The following is a 20640-nucleotide window of genomic DNA, read 5'->3' on the forward strand; positions in this document are numbered from 1 at the left end:
CTGGGAGAAAAGGGTGACATGGCTGGTGGCCCCGCCCCCTGATCTCCAGACAGAGGGGAGTTGAGATTATGAGGGGAGCGGCGCGGAGGGCAATCTCAACTCCCCTCTGTCTGGAGATCAGGGGGCGGGGCCACCAACCATGTGACCATTTTCTCCAAGGGCAATGCACTGAGTTCCACCACCTCTTTTCCCAGAAAAAAAGCCCTGGCTTTAACCATTCACGTGCATTAACCAGCATTACACCATCTTTTGTGGTGGTTAAAAAGAGGAAATGCTAAGCAATGGAGAAATAACATGATGACAAATGGGTTTGTTTTGCTTTATTTGCAATCATTATAGGCCAATTAGGTTATCTGGATTTGGAGAGCTTGGCTATGGCAACCCTACCCTTGGAATGCTCTCCCAAAGGCTGTCAAGATGGTCCCTACATTTGCCAGCTTTTGTAAGCAGTGTTGCATTTATTCAGATGAGCCTTTGTTGAATATGGCATATGGGGAGTTATGCATTGGTGGCAGGTATGTGTGTGTTTTATTGATTGCTGAAACCATCTGTTGCATCTGGATTGTTTGTGGTTTTAGTTGTTTTGTTGCCTGCCAGGGCAGACCTTTGCATGCCATCATCAGCCAGTGTGGTTGGTGGGTAAGTCAGGATATACCTATTTTAATAAATAAGTATAAATTCAAGTTGACTGAGTAGGCAGCTATGAGCTGTTACCTAGTGTGTATTAAGTCTACTCTTTCTCCAAGGGGCTCTGGTGAGTGTATGCTGTTCTCCCCCTCCCCAATTTTCACCTTACACCAACCCTTTGAGGTAGGTCAGGCTGGGTGAGTGGCCCAAAGTCAGTGTCAAGGCTGAGTGGGAATTTGAACCTGGGTCTCCCCAGCCATAGTCTGATACTCTAATTACTCTGCCAAGATCCAGTGTCAGATCTGATAAAAGATCGACATCACCAAGCTAATGATGTCAAGGTCAGGTGACCTTTTGAGTCACTGTTGATTGTGATGTTCCAGAGACTTCAGCTCAGAAGCATCCTTCCGGTTGCTGTTGGAAACAGCATGCAGGTACCTTTGGTCCGATTGTAGATGTAAAGTACTGTTGAACTTCTAAGCAAGAAAGGTAGTCGACACGACGCCTGGCTACTGAGATGGCATTGTTCGAGTATCGTGAAAGAGTATTTGGTTGTGGCGGTCTTTTGTGGCTTCCATTCCAGCTGGCATTTGTGTGTTTAGCTTTTTCAAGTTGGATTTTAATTGAGCATGTGTGTGTGTGTGCTTTTAAGAGTTATTCTTGCACATCCTGCTCCGTGAGGATCAGCTATTATGGGTTGGATTCCACAGATCTATTCTGCTAGTGGTGGTACTTCCCTCTCCTGCAAGAAGCCTTCCCTTGATGAGCTTTTTTGCGTCATGGAAAAACTCCCTGCACTACGACTAGAAGAGCAGATCCAGAATCCAACTTTATATATTCTGACAAGGCTTTTTTTCAGGGGGAACGCGGTGGAACGGAGTCCTGGAACCTCTTGAAAATGGTCACATGGCTGGTGGCCCCGCCCCCTGATCTCCAGACAGAGGGGAGTTTAGATTGCCCTCCGCGCTGCACAGTGGCACCAAGGGCAATCTAAACTCCCCTCTGTCTGGAGATCAGGGGGCGGGGCCACCAGCCATGTGACCATTTTCAAGAGGTTCCAGAACTCTGTTCCACTGCATTCCAGCTGAAAAAAAGCCCTGTATATTAATATCTAATCACTACAGTTGCATAGACATTACCTTGATAGACATCCAAATGAGTGAGCAATAACACTTCACAGAAAGCCAGAAAACGCTGAAGCACAGGAGGTGGTCACAGTTAGTTTAAAAAGCTATCTCATCCCTTTTCCTCAGTTGCAGAATGGAAACTGCACCGATGGCAGTCCACTCGGACTTCTGATGGCAGGCGTTTTCCTAATTAATATTAATTGTGTACCTGAAAAGGTTTCATGCAGCAGCTTTGGTCTTTTTCTCTGTTCCTTTCAAAAACCTTTCTTTTGCAAGGTTTTGAATTAGTCAATGCTGAATCACCACCTCTGTTGGCAGTAACTAAACGTGACTTCGACAGAAGTCGGGCGGTGGTGTGCTCCGACCAAGAGTAAGCGGAGCCAGGAGTCGAGGTGTAAATGTTTGTAACCTCTTATCGTTGGCAATCGGCGCGGCGCTGGAGTGACATGGATATCACCAGTATAGTCATTTCTTTTAACCATGACATCACGGATTTAAAAATAAACCCAGACACACATGTGCCCCGGCCGTGCATTGATGGGGTTGCACTGCCAAGAGAACGGGAAACCCAGAAGAAAGGAATCGAGTATCATTATCGGATCAGTTTTATTTTATTTAAGAGTTGCCTCTGCTATTTTGGGCCCCAGTTTGCTATTAACATCTCCCCAGGGGTCTGTCCTTCTTTGTGTGCCTTTCTCCTGCTCCTCTCCTGTTCGGACTTTCCTCACCGAACACCTGTCGATAGGTAATATGAGTGATTGTTTTTGTGGCCATTAAGGGAAAGCAAGAGGAGCGCGCAAGACAGCCCAGCCCCTTATGAAAAGGGCCGGCTTTTTTGTTTCAAGGAACACTGAAGGTGTTGTTTGGGGCAGGACCTGTTTGCTTTTGTCTGAGCGGGTGGCTTTCTTAACCGTTTTGCGATGCTGCAGCAAATTCTGCGGGATCTGTACATCGATCCAGAGCTCCTGGCTGAGCTGAACGATGAGCAGAAGCACATCCTCTTCTACAAGATGAGGGAAGAGCAAGTCAGGCGCTGGAGGGAGAGAGAGGAAAAGATCCGCGAGGAAGAGGCTGGGCTGAAGAGGACGGCCCGGTTCAAGCTGAGTAAGATTGGGCAGCTTTTCCTCTCGCGTCTTGTTTATGGGAATTCTAATGTGCAAAGCTGTATAGATTCTTTATGTCATTAGCGCTTATTTCATGATGTAAATCCCAGAGAAGGCGGGAAGTGAGACGTTCAAGGCAATCTCATGAATGTCTGGATAAACTGGCCTTGAACCCAGGCTGGCCAAATTTAGTCTGAACAGTCCAGCTCAAATTCAAGCACCTTTCAGACGTTACAATTGCACATGCTGGGAACCTGCCAACCATGTGTGTTGGAATGTACGAATCGCAATACATGCAGTTGCTGTATTGTGAGAACAGGGATAAGAAGCATATTTCCTGTGTGTGTAAAGCCTTGGTACACGTGGATGCAAACTCTGAAAAATCCAGCGGTCAGTTCGAGTATGCTTGTAGCTGCTAGGCTCATGGTAAACATACACATTGCCCCTGTTCACACAACAGGACTTCCCCACGTATCAGGAGGCTCTGTGCACAGTCAGCAGAGTCCCAAGACACTCAATTGTGACATCGGACAAGGTCTGCAAAGACAACTCATTGCACTTCAGTCCCCTTGATATGAATGGAACAATTGATTTGCAATCCTAAAAAGAGTTAGCCCCGTCTAAGCCCATTGATTTCAATCATCTTAGACTGGAATAACTCTGTTTAGGATTGTACTGTTAGTTATAGTAGGCTATTTCTAAGTAGTTTCTATATCTAACAGAATACACAGTTATTTGTGATTCATTCCTCCCAATATTTTTTGTGGGACTTGGATGCGATTCTTTCCCTTTGAAAAACAATTTGTGCCTCAGCCTAGGGTGTAGCATTGGTTAGCATGGCAGGCGCTCAGTGTGGGGAACCTGTCAGATGCACCTGAAGACTAGCCCTGGGTTGGAGCCTGGATGGAGAGTGATGGTGTCCTCCTTGGAAAGCATTTTTTTAATTCTTATCTAGAACTAAGGTTCCAACCTCCAGGTGTGACCTGGAGACCCTCTGGATTTACAACTGATCTCCCGATGACAGAGATCTCTTTCCCTAGAGAAAATGGTTGTTTTGGAAGTTGGATTCTATGGTATGATGATGAGTTCCCTCTCCTCCACACCCCCTGCCTCCCATGGCCCACCCACCCCCAAATCTCCAGGAATCTGCCAACCAGGAGCTGGCAACCGTATTCGGGATATAATAATATTAATAATAATAACATTTGCAGAGTGTAATCCGCCCTGAGCCTGCTAGTTGGGGAGGACGGAATAGAAATCAAAAGTAAATAAATAAATACATTTATATACCACTCTTCAGGACAACTTAACACCCACTCAGAGCAGTTTACAAAGTATGTCGTTATTATCCCCACAACAATCACCCTGTGAGGTGGGTGGGGCTGAGAGAGCTCTGATAGAGCTGTGACTAGCCCAAGGTCACCCAGCTGGCTTCAAGTGGAGGAGTGGGGAATCAAACCCAGTTCTCCATATTAGAGTCCTGCTGCTCTTAACCACGACACCAAACTGGCTCTCATATTTATACAGTTGTGGCTATCACTGTGTTAAAAGCAGGATCAGCTTCTAAACTCTCTGCCTTTTGGGAGGCAACTTTGCAGTACTGCAGGCTGCTTGGCAATTGGGTTTTTGGGGAGCAACACCCTGTGGGGGAGGTCATTGTGAATGTCCTGCATTGTGCAGGGGGTTGGACTAGATGACCCTAGAGATCCCTTCCAACCTTATGATTCTATGCTACGCTATGCCTGCTTCCTCGCACACTGCTAGTGGTTTGAGAGAAAATTGCCCAGAATACAAGAAGACCCCCCTCCCTCCTCATCCCAAATCAAGTAAAGGCCTATTTGGTCTGCAGTTTGGCAGGGAAGGATGAACAGAACTTAGAGAGAAGCTCCGCTCTGCATACCAAAGCACCATTAAAGAACGAAGATTGCCTCGCGCTGGAAATGAACATAATGCACGCTAACTCAGAAAAAACGTAACAGCAACATTTTTATGTAGTAATTTGTCACACTTCTGACAGCAGCATTTCCATATATAAATTATACATTAAACCTATTCTGCTTTTTAGTGTAAGGAATAGTTTTCTGGATAATTAATTTTCTGGTTTACAAAGAAGGATGGAAAAGAGGCCCGAACAATCACAGGAAACTGTAGACTTATCTGTCTTTCATCTTGGACAGCAGGCACCCGTACCCAATGTTTTATGAAATCCTGCTCCTATCCATTTGCCTCTCTTTTTAACTGTGAGCGTCTTTGGGGAGAAAAGAAATCCAGGGCAGGTAGAGGAAGTGTTCTCTCTCCTACATAAAAGACAGAAAGAAGGTCTATACTTTTCATCTCCAGTGGAGAGAAAGTCAGTCTGATTGATTCTTACATTTGGAGGACAAACCATAATGGATGAAGTAACTGTATTGTTGTGTGTGTTCCGGAAGAGTCACAAGAGTTGCACGGGTGGCTTGGAAAAGTGGAATAAGGGGTATATGGTAGAAGGAAGTTATTACCGCTCTTTATGGCAGAGGAAATTCCATTCCAAAAGCCTTGTGCCAGCATCCAAAAATATACACATGCGTTCTTGTGCATTCAGCTGAACTTTTGCAGGGAACCAGGGCTAGGATTTGCCACTCCTAGAGCCAAGCTACAAGTGACGTATTACACTTGCCTGGCAAGTGAACAGACTCACACGTATTCCTCCCTGTTCACTTGCCATTCACTTGCGCTCCACTTGACCACAAGTGGAGCGCAAGTGAATGGCAAGTGAACAGGGAGGAATACGCATGCGTCTGTTCACTTGCCAGGCAAGTGTAATTCATCACTTGTAGCTTGGCTCCTAGTGTCAACTTCCTGAGTCCTCTACAAGTTGAGCTCGGGGGAGGGGGGGAAGCACCTCTACAGCCTTCTTTGGATCCAAGTGACAACAGTATGATTATGTGGGGCTGCATGCCTCCTCATGCGAACCTCATTGGGTCGGATGCTGGCTCTAGAGGCAGCATCTCTGCAGCTCCAGGGAGATCTATCATTGTCTTCCGCCAACATGTGAAGGTTCATTTGTATTGTCTGGTGTTCCCTCACTGACTTTCCTTCCTGAGTGTCAGTTTTGTTTAATTGTTGTTTTAAATTGTTTTTATACTATGTATTTTAAAAACTTGTTTTATTGCTTTTGATTGCTTGCTACCTTGGCACTCTAAGTTGGGTAGAAAGGTGGCATATAAATGTTTCTACTACTACTACTACTACTACTACAATGACTAGACTTGGACCCATGCGGCAATGTCACAGACACAGGGTGTGTGGGTCTCCTCTCATGCTACCCATGCTGAGCCCATCATCAAAGTGGGCACCAGAGGGACCTCTTCCCATTCCCCACCATTTTAGCATCCAACCAGCTTCTTGGGTCATTTGGTGGTGAACAAGCCCTGCAGAGAACCCGTTACACGCCCCAAGTTCTACTACGTGCAATCTGGAGCCTGATTTTTTTGCAACATTCCTGTGCAGGAAAGATCCCAAGTCAAGACTTTCCCAAACCAAAACACAGCTCTGTGTGCAGGAGAGCCGCAGAAACCAAGAAGAGTTTGGACTGTTGGACCAAAGAAGGGCTCCCAGGCTTCCCTGGGGCTCTGTAGTTAGTTCCTGCTCTCACCCATATGGAGTCCAGGACCTCTGGACGCTTGATTACTATCAGTGGTCCTTGCAAATGCTGGCTGTGTGGTTACCAGTTTACTCCCTTGGTTAAATAGATTACCAAATGATTGTCACCTGCTGCCCTCTTCTGCAAATCTCAAATGGTGGTGTGTGCAGGATCTACATGCTTGTACTTGTATGCTTGTGTAGGTTCTGGTTCCCAAATATATAGAGGGGCGCAGGGCTGGCGTCAGCACAAGGCGAGGTGGGGCAGCTTCCAGGGCCTGTGCTTTCTGGTGGGTTCCACTGCTGCTGACTCCTTTTTCATGCCTCTCTTCCAGCGCCTTCCCTTACACCCTTTTACTGCATGCTAGTGAGCGCCGTGTTGCCTCTGCTCCCAGCTGCATGTGCTGCCTAGCGCTGCTGGAGAAGAGCACAAGGGTGGTGCACAAAGCATCAGCATTGCTGGTGGTCAGGACAGCTGTACCCACCACCATCCGGGGAAGGGCATTCAGGCAGCGTAAGCAGCTATGACTGCAGGCAGCAGCAGAGCTTGCAGGCGGGCATATGGAGGATGTACTGGCAGGTGGGGCACATGGGTGAGAGGGCAAGGGGAACCTATTAGTGGGTAGAAGGGGGGGGCTGAGCACTGTCTGCCCAGGGCCCTCTGAAACCTAAAACCGACTCCAGATGGGCGAGTCCAGCTGGTTAGAGTAAAAGCATTCACTCTCCCAGTTGTGAACTTCCCTTTCTGCTAAGGGAATAGGGGGATGCACTGCTGGCTCCTGTGAATGGCAGGAAATCTAAAAGCTGCGTCTGGCTTCACCACTAGGGATTTAGCCCTTCTGCCTTGGCCTAGTCAACAGATCTCATTCTGCTTGCTGCTGATATTCATATTCCTATTCCCCACTCCACCCCTTTTTGGAATGAAGGAAAGTTCTTTTAAAGACAAGGTTTAAAACACCCAAAATGTGTAGTGTGAAGACTTTTATGCAAGACAACTTCCGGCATAGGGCTGCCAGGTCCCCCGGTGGGGGTGGGGCATCCCCCACTCCCACCCTCTGCCCCGTGCCACCACTCACCTTGCTGGTGTGTGTGTGTGTGGGGGGGAAGTGGGGGAACTGGCCTCCTAGGCACACTTCCGGCACATCCAAAGAGTGATGTCATTGCGCTGTGCCAGGAGTGCACGCTTTGCACATGTGCGAGGAGAAGAAAAAGGCCTGTGAAGCATTTCTTCAAGCACATTGCCCTCATTTCAGCTCACCTAACCTTAGGCTTATCGCTGTGCATTTGTTGCTTTAAGAGAATTTTACTCTTTTCTTAAAGAATGCTGTTTGCTAAAACGATATGCAAGCCTAGAACAAGCCAGCTCCCAGTAGTTTTGTACACTCGGGCAATGTGATGAAATGCAAGGGTTATTAAACTGCATAAGGAAGGTTTGATGTGTTAAAAGTTCAGTATGGTGAGGAACAGATTTTTAGTGTTGTTGAATACAATTAGGACTACCGAATCTGCTCTTCCGTAGGAAAAATGCAGAAAAGGTCAAATGGATATTTAATGTTGTATTAAATACAAGCCATTTTCCAGTAAAAGAAGATAACGGGTTCAGCGACCCATACAAAGCTGCAGACTGCACATTTCTGGCTGCTTGGGTTGCCAGGTCTCTATATCCTCCCTGTGGGGGTGGGGGTGGGGGGGTGGCACTTACCTCATGCCATCGGCGAGGTCCTTGTCCAGAAGTGACATTATCACGCCAGCCACAGAAGCACTCCTGTGCTCCACGTGGGGCCGATTTGGCCCGTTTGGGGCCCAAACGAAGAGCAGGTACCCTCCTGTGGCTGGCACGATGACGTCACTTCGCTGCGTCCATTGGGAGTGGGCATGCAGCATGTGTTCCTGAGGTGCCTGCTGGTGGCAGGCAACCTCCAGGAGCTTACCACCTTCCACTAACTACTGGGGGGTCAGTGGGCAAACTGGCAAACCCCTGGGAGTTTTTCCACCACTGGCGAGCACCTGGGAACTCTACTGGCTGCACCATAATATTATAGGTCCTAAGCAGCCATCTAGACTTGGGAGGTGTGATAGAGTCCCTCACGTAAGTGGCTGGAAGTGCAGTGGAGAAGGGAAAAGGTACTGCTCTGTTGGTTAAGAAAAGATAGGCATAGGGTTACCATTTGCCAGTGATAAGAGGGAAAACCCCTGCTGGACCTCCCTATCTTAATGGAGTGGCTGGGAAGGGGGTACTCTCAAGGAATCCTCCAAATTTCTATAGTCTTTACCATAGAGATCGTGGAAGTTCTTAGACTGTCTCTTGATGCAGTTATGTCACTTCCAAGAATTGACGTCTCTGGTCCATATTCCATACGTTACACTTGGGAGCAAAGCGTGTTGGTAGTAGTGAGAGGGACAGGGGGCCGATCTCGCCAGCAGCTTCCTCTCTCTCTCCTGCTGCCAATGCACTTGGCTCCTGAATGCATTTAAGAGAGCAAGGGGAGCGTGCTGGCAGCAACAAGAGGGAGATGGAGCTGCTGGCAATATCGGCTTCCTGTCCCTCTCACCGCTGCCAGTGTGCTTTGCTCCTGAGCAAGGGGAGTGTGCTTCCTCTAGCTGCTGCCAGTGTGCTCCCCTTGCTCCCCTAAATGCACTCGGGAGCTGAGCATGCTGGCAGCAGCGAGAGGGAGCTGAGCAGACTAGATGAGACGCCTAGAGAAAGAACCTCTGCCAGGGAGAAGAGGGAGTCTCTCCCTCTTCTCCCTGGCAGAGGTTCTTTCTCACTACGTTTCTCTGGAAGACTTCAATTATATACTGCAATTCTAAAGACACTTTCCTGGTAGGTAGCACAAGGAAGTGATTTGTTATGTTATGATATTTGGTTTTTATCAGGTCATTTGAGGCGGGGGGGGGCAGATGTAACATTTGCCTGGGGGCCCATGGTAGCTCTCAGCAGCCCTGTCAATGATGCAGCCCTAAGGAGCTTTATACCCTCTTAAGCCCACCGACTTCGGTAGCCTTAGGAAAGTATAACTCTTCTTAGGATTGCCCTTGGAATGCTTCAGCTACACTGCAGGGATAGATGGGAGGTAATTAGCTGCCCCCTGTGGAAGCTGGTTGGAAGGTGGGCAGATAATCATGCCAATCTGCAGTGGGCATCCTCTTCTGTACTTATTTCATGCAGTTGTTTTATTTCTTGCGCTGAGCTCATGTGTCTCAGCACACAGTGTGGGTGTTACCAGTTGAGGCAATCTTAGGAAGTCACTTCACTTTCCTATTTAAGAGGAGAAGGCATAGGAGAAAACCCAGCAAGGTTCCTAAAGTGAAGCTCTTGGGAGAGTGCTCTCCGTCAGCATTCTTTAGTGTTTCCATGCCAAGAGTGAGAGGAACATTGAGCAGCTGCCAGCGCATCATGATCAAAGGCAAACAAGATCAATAGGGTATCATTTCCCCTCTTGCTCTCCAAGTGTAGATCAGTGACCAAGGCCACAGCTGCAACCTCAGTGCCATTCCCAGGTTGCAAACTGTAAGGGAAGAGGACTGACAAGTTCATATGTGCCCGAAGCTGCATAGCAACCATTCAAGAACCAGCCTTTCAGATAGGATTTTAGTTGAAATAATACAGAGGATGAGGCACTAGTAAGATCATTGCATAGAAGTTGTTAGTTCCGGTCAATTATACAGGGTCTAGAGATTTTACTAAAATAGCAGAATTCAGATTAATATCCCAAATGTGTCATTAATTAGCCACCCACACGCTTTTGTCAGCTGCACATTTGTGTTCATCAATTATGGATAATGCAGCCCTTCATCTTACTATATAAAAGGCGAACTGTCTTCTAGACAACTCTACCCTGGTGCACCTCCAGAGGGCGCTGCTGTGGAGGGAAGCCCAGAAGAGGCAGCCCGTCCCTCCGAGAGCACACTACAGTGGGAAGCCCAGGCCGGGATCAGGCACGGAGCAGGTGGTAATGCATGCCCCATGCCTTTACCCAGCTGGGATCAGGAGCGAAGCTGGTGGCAATACCCACCCACGGCTTTCACTCAGCTGGGATCAGTAGAGAAGGAGGTGGCAATGCCCCCCCTGCCTTCACCCAGCTGGGATCAGGAGTGGAGCAGGTGGCAATGCCTGCCCCCCTTCACCTGGCCGGGATCAGGTGTGGACATTTGTGAATGGATATTTATGAATTTGTTATACTGTGGTAATATTTATGAATTGTCAGCACTTTGCACTTTCAATTGCACTTATAAATTGACTCATTGTATTATAAATGGTATGAAATTGATTCTTTTGTTCCCTGTGGGATTCACCTCCCTCCTTTTTGCATCAAAGGGATCAGGTGTGGAGCAGGTGGCAATGCTCACCCCCCCCCTTCACCCAGCTAGGATCAGTCATGGAGGAAGAGACAATCCTTGCCTGCCTGCCCTCCCCTTTCTAAAGCCTGTTGTATTTTTTCCCACAACGGGCTTTGTTACTAGTCAATTATAAAATGACACATTTGCAGTGCAAAAAAACTTAAAAATAAAATTGATCCCAAGTAGCAATCACGTAAAAGCCCTTTCCAGGATGATCAAAGCCCTTTTTTTGATGCGAAGAGACTGGTTGCTCTGGAAGATGATCTTGCCTAGTATCAACTCCTCAGCTGTGTTCCTTTTGAGAAAAACATTGGTACAAAGTGCAGCTAGTCTTAAGAGAACGTTTCATTCCTGCGAACTTCTCCATTATGGCCACAGGGATGCCGCATTCGGACCACACATCCACTGGTTTTTCAGACTGCTGGCAGCGGCGAAGCACTAGAGCAGCTGTAGCACAGTGGTTAAGTGGTCTACCTGCGAATCAGCAGTCTATTGGTTTGAATCCCACTACTGCCATGAGCTCAGTAGGTGGCCTTGGGTAAGCTTCTCTTCTCAGCCCCAGCTCCCCAGCTGTATTGCGGGGATAATGAGAACACTGACTTGTTCACAACATCTCTTGATTAAATGTAGCCATAATGTACATGTCTAGCTCCTTTTAACTGTCACGATATCCCTGTGAGGTAGGTTAAGCAGAGTGATAATGACTGGTACAGTTAACCTGATGAGATGGCAAGGCTCAATGCCCCTGCCTGCTGAACAATGCTATACCCTCTGCGAGTTTAAAGACAGAAATACTGGTCTCAGTAGGAAATTCTCCTGAATTTCAGGGTTCGTACATTTGCAGCAAGTTACATGAATTCACTATCAGGAAATTAAAATACTTCAAGAACAGCTAACAGCAATGAGTAATAAAGAATTGGAGTGGAATCTTAAAAGACTGAATCAAAAAGCGTTTGAGGGTGCCAATAAACCTGGGAAGTACCTGGCATGGCAATTGAAGAAGAGAAGGGAAAAGAAAATAATAAATAAAATTTGTGAAGACAACAAAACGTATTTGGAGCAGACTACCATTAGTAGAGCCTTTTATAAATTCTACGCTAAGCTGTATAATAAGAAAGAAGTAAATAAAGAATCAATAGCGTTATATTTGGAGAAAACCAAACTTCCAGAAATCTCGGAAGCTTGGAGAAATAAGTTGAACAGTGAAGTAACTGACGAGGAAATAAGTAAGGCAATACAATCTGCAAATCTAGGAAAGGCGCCAGGGCCAGATGGACTTACGGCTAAATTTTATAAGACAATGGCCAATGAACTGGCACCATTCCTAAAAGAGGTGATGAATGGAGTTTTAAGGGATCAAAGGATTCCAGACACTTGGAGTGAAGCGAACATATCATTGATCCCAAAAGAGGGCCAAGACCTGACTAACGTGAAAAATTACAGACCTATATCGCTACTTAATAATGACTATAAAATTTTTGCGAAGATATTGGCGGAGAGATTGAAGGGGTGGCTCTCGGAAGTTATAGAGGAGGAACAAGCAGGCTTTTTGCCAGACAGACAAATAAGAGACAATTTAAGGACAGTGATCAATGCTATTGAATATTATGACAAGCGTTGTGACAAAGAGGTTGGTTTCTTCTTTGTTGACGCTGAAAAAGCGTTTGACAATTTAAACTGGGACTTTATGTTTGCCACTATGGAAAAGCTACAATTGGGAGAAAGATTCATCAGAGCAATTAAGGAAATTTACAGGGACCAGACTGCAGCAATTGTGGTGAATGATGAAGTGACCAAGAAACTGACGATAAGTAAAGGAACAAGACAAGGTTGCCCGTTGTCTCCACTGTTGTTCATTTTAGTATTGGAGATTCTGATGATACAAATACGACAAGATGAGGAAATTCGTGGAATAAAAATAAAGGACTATTCATATAAGGTCAGAGCATTTGCGGATGACATAATGTTAATTGTAGAGGACCCATTGGAGAACATGCCAAGAGTGATAGATAAGATCAAGGAGTTTGGAGACTTGGCAGGTTTTTATATCAACAAAAAGAAGTCAAAGATATTATGTAAAAATATGACTAAGCAGAAACAACAATTATTAACGGAAACAACGGACTGTGAAGTAACAAGCAAAGTGAAATATTTGGGAGTCGAATTAACTGCAAAGAACATAGATTTATTCAAAAACAATTATGAAAAACTATGGACTCAGATAGAGAGAGACTTGATTAAATGGAACAGACTGAATCTGTCATGGTTGGGTAGGATTGCAGCAGTTAAGATGAATGTGTTACCAAGAGTAATGTTTTTGCTACAGACAATACCAATCATCAGAGACTCTAAACAATTTGAAAAATGGCAGAGGAAAATATCAGATTTTGTTTGGGCAGGCAAGAAGCCTCGAGTGAAAGTGAAAGTTTTACAAGATGCAAAGGAAAGAGGCGGAATGCAACTGCCCAATCTGAGACTTTATCATGATGCAATCTGCCTAGTTTGGTTGAAAGAATGGATGACATTAAAGAACAAGAAACTACTAGCCCTAGAGGGATATAAAAAAATATTTGGATGGCACGCATATCTATGGCATGACAAAGTAAAGGTCAACTCGATGTTCCTGCACCATTTTATACGGAGAAGTCTGTACATGATCTGGAAGAAGTATAGAATTTATCTACAAGAAGGAACTCCCTTGTGGGTGGTTCCATATGAGGTGATAGACCCGAGAGCTGTTGATAATGAACAACAATGTTTAACGTATAAAGAAATAACTAAAATTGAAGCATCCAAACTTAGAATAAAGACGCAAGAGGAACTATCACCTAATTACGACTGGTTCCAGTATAGACAGATCAGAGACTTATATAACTCGGACTCCGTAAAGGGAGGTATACGAATAGAGAATTCGGAACTAGAGCAGACCCTTCTTAAAGAAGACAAGAAAAGAATATCCAAGGTATACCAAGTACTGTTGAAATGGTATACCGAGGATGAGACAGTGAAAACACAAATGGTGAAATGGGCTATAAATTTTAATAAAGAAATAACAATGGAGGCATGGGAATACTTGTGGAAAACTACAATGAAGACAACGACATGTACTAATATTAAAGAGAACATCTACAAAATGATCTATCGTTGGTACATGACACCAAAGAAGATTGCGCTAGGGAATTTGAACACTTCTAATAAATGCTGGAAATGTAAGAAGCATGAGGGCTCCCTCTATCATATGTGGTGGTCGTGTGAGGTAGCCAGGCAGTACTGGGGGGAAATAATAAGAGAAATGAGTGAAATTTTACAATTTCAAATTAATAAGAACCCAGAACTCCTGCTACTGAACTTGGGAATGGAGGGAATTCCAGCCCAACACAGGACGTTGATATTTTATATGACAGCAGCAGCTAGACTTTTGTATGCGCAAAAATGGAAAGTACAAGAAGTGCCAACTATTGAAGATTGGATTTACAAATTGCTGTATATGGCTGAAATGGATAAGATGACAAGAAAACTGAGAGATCTGGACTCAGGGCAGTTCAACATAGACTGGGAGAAGCTGAAACAATACCTGGAGAAGAAATGGGAGGTGGGAGGAAAACTGTGGCAGTTTGAGAACTACTGAAGTACTGAAGTAGAGGGGGGAGACTTTACTGGGGGGAGAAGAGATAAATGAGAATTAATAAGCAGTTAGACTAATAGATTGACATATATATAGATATATATAGGTTAACAAACAGAATATAGATAGAAAATAATTAACTATAAGGATTAAATATAAGGATTGATTAACTAACAATATTTTCTTTCTTTGGTAAGTTTTGTAAAATGTACCAAACTGAATGTCTGAAGATACAGATGAGTCAAATTGATTGACTACGTGATGAGAGTTATACAGAATTATTACAAAAAGATAGAATGAGTAATATATAGAGAATAAGTCAAATTGTTTGATTTAAATGAATGTATGATTTACATGGTTTATGATATATAGAAATATTTGAAATTGAAAAATGGGATAAATTGTTTATCTAAGATGGAAACAAAGACTTACAGTTTGGGTATACAATGTTAAAAATAGTTAAGGGTGTACTGCTTAGATTAATGGAGAATATATATTTGTTTTAGATAGAGGAATCTAATAGAAGTAAGGGAAAGGGGACAAAGGGTCGGAAAGCTGTTGGAAGTCAACAAAAGGGGGGGAAAGGGAGGGGGTTAGAGATGAAAAATTGGGGAAAATTGAATGTAAATGTAAAAATAATGGATTCTAACCCAATAAAAATTTTTTCAAAAAAAAAAAAAAGTTACATGAATTCACTGTACCCGAGATGAGTCCCTTCATATTCCTTCATTTCCAGCTGATGGTAGGACAACCTGTCTAGCTGTTCCCTGTCTAACCCCGATCTTGTTTATATTTATAAATCATGTTAGCTGCTTCTCTTTGAAATGCCCAAAGTGATATACACTAGAACAAAGAATTAAAACAATGTCTCCATTGATCAAGATAATCCAAACTATGGTATTCCCCATTACTATGTATGGATATGAAAGTTGGACAGTGAAGAAAACTGACAGGAAGAAAATTGATTCATTTGAAATGTGGTGCTGGAGGAGAGTTTTGCAGGTACCATGGACAGCCAAAAAGACAAATAAGTGGGTACTAGATCAAATCAAGCTTGAATTCTCCCTAGAAACTAAAATGACAAAACTAAGGCTATCGTACTTTGGTCACATCATGAGAAGACAAGACTTATTGGAAAAGACAATAGTGCTAGGAAAAGTGGGGGGCAGTAGGGAAAGAGGAAGACCTAAAACGAGATGGCTTGGCTCAATAAAAGAAGCCACGTCCTCCAGTTTGCAGGATCTGAACAAGTCTGTTAATGATAGGACGTTCTGGAGATCTTTTCTTCATAGGGTCGCCATAGGTCAGAGGCAACTTGACAGCACATAACACACAACATCCATTGAAAACACACACCCCCACACACACACAACATGCACACCATTTCAAACAACAAGCAGTTTCGGGTCAGTAGTGATCAAATAAAATCCAATCATCCAGCAATACTGTTTTAAAAGGTCTATTGGAATAAAAACAGCCAGGTATTGAAAAGAGTACAAGGACTGGCCTTGACCTAGTTGTTGTGTTCACAGAGTGGGCATTCAGTGCCTCTGGAGTCGATCTTTGTAGTTCTTCAAGAATGGAAGGTATATGGACCAAGACTTCATTTCTTAAGTTGTTTTTTGGTTTGGTTTTGTCTCCCAGCTTTTTTGTTGGAATCATAAAGTTGTTAACAGCAACATAAATGAATAAGGATCTATGGATTCAGGAGACAGAGAACTTGCCACTCTCTGAGAAACAGCAATCAGACACTGGCTGGTTCCATAAAAAGACTTTTCCATGCATGGAAAGCAGAAAGCCCCTGAATTAAAAGGGAACATCCACATTATATCCTTATTCCAAATATGACACAGGGTGTTTCTGAGGATTTCCGCTTTAATCCAGAATAAAACAAAGCCTGTTTTTCTGTGGTTTAAAGGGGACTCTTTGGAGTGGCTACTGGGAAGTGTCCAGGTGGATATGCCGCTGTAGCCACTACAGGGAAAGGGTGGAGCTAAAGTCCACTTTCAGACACAGCGCACTGCATAGGGCCTTAGCTTGGCTGAACTTGTAGGTCCATTTGGAATTCTGAGAAGAGGTAGTGGATGTAGGGTTGCCCTGGCAACTTGGCAAGAGACTCACCTTTGGAGAGGCTGACTGTGACTGTCACAACAGTGCCAGTGATGTGCTGATGTCACTCCCTGTACACCTGGAAGTGATGTCAGCACATCAGCAGGAATGTTCTGGCAATTCTTAAAAACTCTACGGTTTGCCTTTGAGAATGTCAGAGTATCCCTTGCCACTTCCAGTTTAAACTGAAAGTGATGCTGTGTGCCCGTGCTCCATTAGACCTTCCTCCCCTTCCCCCCTCCCCCAATTTCTCTTACTGGTGCTTGGGGCACCAGTGGGCATTGAAGCAAATTTATGGACGGTCTCCTATCATAAATGGACACCTGCCAACCCTAAGTGCCTGCTGCCACAAAAGGACTGCCATGTGGAACTGGGAGCAAACACAGTACATTGGGACAGTTCCAAGACCAGTATCTCCTGTGCTGGAGGTATCTGTCTCTGAAAGGGTGCTCCAGCAAGCACACAAAGGCAATGCCTCCTGGACTGTTCTGAAACACCTCGTGCTCCAGTGAAGTGAAGGAAAGCCAGGACTGGCCGTCTATATCAAAGAAGGGGCAGCAGAAATCTCACCTGTAGGTATCCATGGGGGTACCATACAAGGGATCGTTGATATAGGTTTCCACAATGTACAGTTCCTACTCATAGATGAAGACTTTCCTGGCTGATGACCGCAGCTGCGTTTCTCAGCTTCTAATTTTATAACTTTCAGATTTCCATTCATTTACAATTTGAGTTTTACTGTTCTGCATTCTTTGCTCTTCAGTCACCTGAACGCTTTTAGCAAGGAGCATCCAGTCTAATGATTTTTCCTTACTCCAAATGTTGCCAGTGTTTGTAAATGAATCCTTTTTAAAAATCCAAATCAAGCTCTGAAGAGAACATTTGAAATACAAATTTGAGATGTCATTTGATGTTCCTCCGACCAGAGTACGTGTGTCATTTTTCACTCAGCCAGCCACACTTTGATTAGTTTGGCTGAAAGAGGACGACACAAGGGGCCCTTCCAGCTGGCATTCTGAAATCTCTGCAATAACGGAGCTGACAGCAGAGTGGCAAGGAGATCTTGGAATGTATCAGGGCCTGAACAACTGAAGGGCAAACCGTGCGGGATGGGAAAAGGTACTTATTAGTTATTTGCTCCCTGTTTACTGAAACTGCGTGCAGTAGTTGTGCCACAGATTTGTGCTGGAGACCTTTAGACTAGGCCAAACTCACCAGGGTGGTTGTAACAGAAATACAGATCCACCCATTGGACAAACGGAGCCTTAGCGCACAACAGGGACAAGTGAACAGCTGACAGTTTGGAAATGACATCCATTTTGTTGCTGTTCCTTAGATTACAGTCTGCCATTTTACCATGGGGGAACGAGCACCGGCTGCTCCGATGCATAATTGGCTATGATTGCACTTGGCAATAATTGGCAACTAGACTGTCTTATCCGCAAAGGAAAACCAGGTTGCAAACAACAGAACAGTGACAGAACAATATCCAGCAAAGCGTGGATGAAGCCACTGCTGTGAGGTTCTGAGGGAAGGCTAACAACCATGATGAGGAATGGCAAGTAGAACCTTCTGGAACAAATCCAGAGGAGTCAGTTGTGTTAGTCTGTAGTTGCAAAATAGTAAAAAGTCCAGTAGCACCTTTAAGATTAACCAGGGCTTTTTTTCTGGGAAAAGAGAGCCCTCTGGGGGAAAAGAGCAACTCTGTGGGTTGCTCTCAGAGAAAATGGTCACATGGCTGGTGGCCCCGCCCCCTGATCTCCAGACAGAGGGGAGTTGAGATTGCCCTCCGCGCCAGTGGCACAGAGGGCAATCTCAACTCCCCTCTGTCTGGAGATCAGGGGGCGGGGCCTCCAGCCATGTGACCATTTTCAAGAGGTTCTGGAACTCCGTTCCCCCGCGTTCCAGCTGAAAAAAAGCCCTAAGACTAATCAACTTTATTGTAGCATAAGTTTTCGAGAACCACCATTTTCTTCGTCACAAAGGAAGCTGTGGTTCTCGAAAGCTTATGCTACAATGAAGTTGGTTAGTCTTTAAGGTGCTACTGGACTCTTTGCTATTCTGGAACAAATCCAGTCCCTTGGAACAAATGACCTCGTTGCCCAACCAGAGATATTAGAGAGCAATGGTAGGAGCTGTTGCTGTGGTAATGGGTTTTCAGGAAATACTGGGATGTGGGGCTTTGGCTAGCTGCCTGTCATTGCCCCCCCCCCCCACATAAGTGCACCTCTGACAAAAGAATGAAGAAGTAAAAAATAATGTAACAAAAATAAATGCCGCTCCCAAGGAGGGGAATTGGTGTGCAGCAAAGAAGCAGAGATCCAGTTTCTTTGAGAATGTGGGGTGAAGCAATGGTATGATAGGCCCAGGGCTCTGTCTCGATGGAAGAGAGGTGCCTGTCTCCTTTGAACTTGAAACACTAAAGGAAGTCCTCCTGGCCTCAGTGAAGAAGTCTCAGTCGTGCACGCATCCTGGGATCACTAAAGGGTAGGAAAACAGTGAATCCACTTCGTCCACGTGTGCCACAGTAACAATCTGAATTGGGCAACATGTGTGTGGAAATTGAGGAGCTGCAGACTGCATGTGACAGTCACAAAGGATTGGGAACTCCAGTACTCCGTATTACGAAGAGATAAGATGTTACTTATCCGGAGTAGAGAGGGGCAGAAGGGGGGGGGAAGTCACCTGGTCACATTTACTGGTTGAAACGATGAGAACTATGTTGGAACTAAGTGATTTCAGATATACTTGTTGTCCACCTGGATGGCCAAACTAACAGATGCTTTCCAGGATAAGAGACCATACTTTCTGTAGCTATGCCAGTCCTATGTAAGGAGAAACTCTCTGTACACGAGACATCTGGCACGTGAAGAACACGTCAGGAGATGCAATGGTAGTCGGGCAGGGCAGTTTTGCCCTTCGGTGGCAGAGCAAAAGCTATGCTGTTCACTGGAGCTATGTGAAATGGCTGCGAAATGCCAGAAGGGAAACTTCAGCCCATTATAACTTCTCCAGGTCCAAGCCCGGCTCTGGAAGGCTGCTCCAGCCCATTTCCATTCCTCACTGCCCTCTGGTTGCGATCCCACACAGTTTTAGACAGGAGAGGTGAAACTGACAGAACCTTTGGGGAAGCAAAGATGAAATTGATAAACCCTCTGAGGGGCGATCTCCACCTGATCTGTCTTTTTAAACTACGCTTTCCAGCTAACATTGAGTTTCTCTTCACTTGACGGACATGCACCGAGGTGTCTCATGTGGAGACTCTGAGTAATGGAAGAATGTCTTTCACTAGTCAGCTGCCCATCCACCCCCGAAAGCTGGAAGGAAGAATTAGAGTATTAAGTATTGGGTGGAGGGAAAAATCAATGTTGTATTGCTAGGTTGGTGTTTACATAGCAGTGTCTGATGTCTATCAATACAGAGGAGCAAAAAGTTATTGCTGTCTCTGGGAAGATACAGCCATTGTTCTGTGTCACTCCTGTGTTTGAAATTAATGACATCCGTTTTGTTCTGTGACTCTGTGATCTCTAACAGGGCCATTTCACAATTTTTTGTACCTTAGAACTTATTCCTGAGCATGCTACTAGGATAATTTATTAATGGTATATAAGTTGCAATGCTTACTGGGTACATGTCAGCTGTATTTGACCCTTATCTGGGTGCTGCTTCCAGGTACTTGGCTAGCAGAAGACATCATTTATATATGTGTGTGCCATTCATAAATAATGCTGTGTGTATTTTGCATGCAGGAATAGGTCCCACAGTAGGAAAAATAAAAATGAATTGGCCCTAAACATGTCACCTAGCAACCCTGACTCCCCAGGCTTCAGACATACTAATTGGACGGCTTCTTATAAAGGACGCACATGAATGATTCTCATTGAAAGAAAACTCTATGGCCTTTAATGAACAGGATATTGGGCAAGAGGTATCAGCCTATTTCGTTAGAGATGGAAAAAACATTTTGAAACATGAGCAAAAACTGATGGGAGTTCTGGCATGGAGGGACGGGGCATCAGTTACACTGTTGTAAAGTAATGAACCAGGATAGGGTCATAAGAGTACCGATTCTCGGTACAACATGGAC

General features: G+C 44.9%; 1 protein-coding gene across 1 annotated transcript in view; it reads left to right on the forward strand.

Annotated features, from left to right (window-relative positions):
- Nucleotides 1-2674: 2674 nt before the first annotated feature.
- Nucleotides 2675-20640, forward strand: part of SH2D4B (SH2 domain containing 4B) — a 186208-nt gene continuing 168242 nt past the window's right edge. Inside the window, exon 1 of the mRNA XM_054983863.1 lies at nucleotides 2675-2858. Within this exon, the coding sequence (XP_054839838.1) occupies nucleotides 2675-2858 (184 nt within the window). The remainder of the gene's footprint in view (nucleotides 2859-20640) is intronic.

The sequence above is a fragment of the Eublepharis macularius genome, chromosome 6 (assembly GCF_028583425.1).
Source record: "Eublepharis macularius isolate TG4126 chromosome 6, MPM_Emac_v1.0, whole genome shotgun sequence".
Taxonomy (NCBI): domain Eukaryota; kingdom Metazoa; phylum Chordata; class Lepidosauria; order Squamata; family Eublepharidae; genus Eublepharis; species Eublepharis macularius.